At 65.2% G+C, this 3,707-nt stretch overlaps 1 protein-coding gene across 1 annotated transcript in view; it reads right to left on the minus strand.

Annotated features, from left to right (window-relative positions):
• Positions 1-2,260: 2,260 nt before the first annotated feature.
• LHX3 (LIM homeobox 3) overlaps positions 2,261-3,707 on the minus strand; it is a 7,259-nt gene continuing 5,812 nt past the window's right edge. The window contains 2 exon segments of the mRNA XM_006918105.1: positions 2,261-2,679; positions 3,497-3,668. Coding sequence (XP_006918167.1) covers positions 2,261-2,679; positions 3,497-3,668 — 591 coding nt within the window.

Here is a 3,707-nt window from a genome sequence, read left to right on the forward strand (position 1 = left end):
GCCGCGGGACCCCCGAGCCGGGGTCATCGACGCGCAGCAGCTGCAGCGAGCTTGGCGGGAACCGCAAACAGGCGGAGGGCCCCGCGGGGACACTTAGCACTTTATTAACCTGCCAGCGCCGAGCAGGTCCCCGGCGGCCTGGGGGCGGGGCCCGAGGATTTATAAGCCCCCCTCGGGGCTGCTGGAGGAGGCAGCGTCTGCCCTTGGCCACCAGCCTCACATCCCGAGGCTCGCCCGGGCCTGGGCCACTGTCCCCAAAAGGCTGCCTCAGGCCCCCGTCCCACCTGCCTCTCCCCGCGGTCCGTGACCTTTGAGCCCCAGGCCCAGGTCAGCCCCAGACACTGCGCACTTCGTGTCCGGAATGCTCCATCCGCACCTGGGCTCTTCCCTGGTCCCCCCCACCAGTGGATGGAGGGGCCAGGGGGCCCTTTCTCGTGCTCCAACACCTCCTCCCCTTCTGCTCAGGCACCCCATCTGTGGAACTCCTGCTCCTCTTTCGGGGTATGGGGGACCCTAGCTTATCCCCCACCCCCTGCACTGATCTGGCGCCCAGCTCCCCCTCCCCCGGACTAGGGCCCTAATCTCCTACCCACTCCAGTGCCTCAACTGCCCAGTGGGGGCCCTCTGGAGCCCCACATGCATGGACTCATATGTTCCCCCTTCCAGGGGGCTGTCACCACTGTCTCCAACAGGAGGAAAGGGGGCTCAGAGGGGGCAGGTCGCTTACTCAGGGTCACACAGCAAGTTAGCAGATGGCTGGGATTGGAATCCAAGTTTGAGACCCCCATGACCATGGCCAGCCAACTCCAGCAGCCCACCCGCACCCGGGCTGGTGCCAGCTCCAAGCTGTGAGCTGTGCTGTCATTTCCCTGGCCACCCCAGCCCCTGCCTCTCCCAGAGACAGTGCGGAGGGCCCAGCCCCTCCCCCACGGAGGGACAGTATGCTCCTCCATGTTCCAGGCTCTGAAGTTTGGCCAAGATCCAGGGACAAAAGGGCCCCAATTCACGCCAGGTGCCATCCCTGGCGAGGAGCCAGCAGCTGCTCCAACACAGCTTTCAAAGAACCGTCCCCACCCCAAGTCCCTGCTCTGCCGGTGCCCAACTCTGCCTGAACCCCGAGCCTCACTAAAGACACGGACCTTCCAGCCACTGCAACTGAGAAATTTATTGAAGTCTGGGGAAGGGCCCATGGTCAGAGAATAATAAATAAAAGACACCGGACGCTCATAGAACCAACAAGCAGTTTGGGACACAGGTTTGCAGGAATTACTGGGACTCACACGCGGCCACAGCCTTTGTGTCTGACGGAGGAGGCGGGAGCCCCTGCCCCAGCCGACTCCAGTCCTAATCCAACCCTCGACCAATAAGAGGTGGCTGGGGAGGGAGGGCCGGGGGCTGTTTGGCAACGGAAATGGGTGGGCTGGGCGGAGCCTGGCCGAGGCCGGGGGCTGCGGTGACTGGGGGAGGGGAGGAACACTTTGTCTGTGCTGGGAGGGAGCTCCCTGTGGGCAGGAAAGGGTGCTCTGGACGGAAGGGGCCCCCGGGGAGTTCTGTGGACTCTGCAGGTTAGTGGAGTCAAGATAGAGAAAGATCTAGAGCCAGCCGCCCCAGGGGCCAGGAGGAGGCTTCTGAGGAAGGTGGGGGTTGGTGGCCCCCCAGAGGGACCAGGAAGGACACAGGCGTGACCCCCCGCCCTCCCCACTCCGCACTGCCTGCTGCATGGACAAACGAGGCCCGTCTCTGACCTAAAGTGGGGCCGGGGCACTGCACAACGCGACAGATGGGGCCTGCGAGATGAGGGAGCGATGAGCCTCATGGTTTAATTGTGGAAGTTAAAGCAGCTTCCAGCCTGAGGACCCTGCCGGGCCGGGCTGGGGAGAAGCCCGGAAGCCAAGGCCTGGCTTAGGCGGGGTGACATTTCATGTCTAGGATGAGCAGCAAGCCCTCAGCTTAACTGGTCGGTAAAGGGAGAAATTGGCTTACAAAACAAGGCCTGCCGGCGGCCACCAGGTGGGCCAGCCCTGTGCAGGAGGAAGAGCAGACATGGACCTGCCCCAAGGCTGGGGGCCGCAGGGTTGGGCACTCCACAGAAACAAGCCCTCCCTCGACGTCCTCTTCCTGTCCCCTGCTGGTGGCACCTGCTTCTCACGGAAGTCCAGGGCTTGGGGAAGGGAGGAGAGCCCGGCTCCTAGCACAGAGCACAGGCCGTGCTGCTGGCCGGGCCCATTGAGTCAGGAGCTCAGTGGGGTTGCGGCCTCCGTCAGAACTGAGCGTGGTCCACCTCGTCCAGCCAGGAGGCGGGGCTCGCAGGAAAGTCGGGGTAGCCCCCGCTGCTCCCGGTAGACAGGTCGGAGCTGGGTCCGTTGCCTGCCAGCACCCTCATGGGCGGGGGCCCACCTGGGGCCCCCGAGGGGATGAGGCCCAAGCCAGCCTCTGGGTACACCAAGCTGGAGAGGAGGGGCTGGGGGCCTGGGAGGCTCTGCAGGGCGGCCGGCGATGGGGGGACACCGTAGGGGCTGCTGGGGCGCAGCTCGCGGTACTGCTCCGGGCGGGCCAGGCCTCCATGCTCCAGTGGGAAGCTGCCTGGGGCTCCCGTGGGCCGGCCCAAGGGCGCAGTGGGCTCCCCCAGGCTGCCATAGAGGCCGTTAGCAGGGCCCAGCTCGGCCATGGGCGGGTCTTCTGCAGCGGAAGCAGAGGGCGCTGCTCAGTGCCCACCCTCCGCCACCTCTGACCCCTCAGCACCCCTCCCGCAGGGGGGACCTGCCCATGCCACATGACAGGCCGGCCCCAGTCTCTTCTGCTCTCAGAAATCACCACTGCCCTCTGCCCCGGCTCCTCACCCCTGCATTAGTGCAGCTCAGTCCCACCCAGTATCTAAGGAATGAGGGTTCCCCCGGTGGTACGGGGTCAGGAACGGCCCAGCCAGGGCACAGGGTTCCAGGACGATCGCCAAGGCTGCCGTGGACAGGGCAGCACAGATACCACCCGTCCCCAGTTTGCAGACAAGTTACTTGAGGCCCAGAGAGGCTGGAACGGTTGCCCAGGGTCACGACGCAGCCAGAGAGTCACTGCACTCTCTGAGGATGGGCGTGAAGAGGTAGGGGTCCCTTGGCGGGGAGGAGATAATTGCATCCCACAGAGGGACCCTCCCAGCACCGAGTGGCCCAACTTCCTAAACATCACAACGAGGGCCAGGAGCCAGAGAGCAGGTCTGGACCCTGCCCCCGCGAGAAAGCCCCCTGGACAGGCCAGGCCAGGCCACAGGGCTTCTGTCCCCAAGCAGGGAAGAGCAGTAGCCCTGAGTGGCCAAGTCACAGGGCTCGGGGCTGGGGGACCAGGGTCCACAAATGGGTTTTTTTACGCAGGGCTAAAGAGGCCACTTTACCAGGAAATTCAGGTTTCCAGGCTCCCTGCGACCCACCAGCCCCACGTCCTTTGCGCCCAGAGCCGCTCTCTCTCCGTGATGTGGGAGAAGCCGCCCCTGGCCTGTGCGTACCGGTGAAGGAGACCTCGGCGTCGCTGTCCTGCCCCTCCTCCTGGACGCTGTCCTTGTCGGACTTGGAGCCCCCGCGGGCGCGCTTCATGCTGCGGAAATACTGGCCCCAGCGCTGTCGGCCCGCGTCCTTCTTCAGCCTCTTCTCCTTGGCCCGGCGGTTCTGGAACCACACCTGGGGAGGGGCAGCGCGTGAAGCCCGCGCGCGGGGCGG

The sequence above is a fragment of the Pteropus alecto genome, unplaced genomic scaffold (genome assembly GCF_000325575.1).
Source record: "Pteropus alecto unplaced genomic scaffold, ASM32557v1 scaffold67, whole genome shotgun sequence".
Taxonomy (NCBI): Eukaryota; Metazoa; Chordata; class Mammalia; order Chiroptera; family Pteropodidae; genus Pteropus; species Pteropus alecto.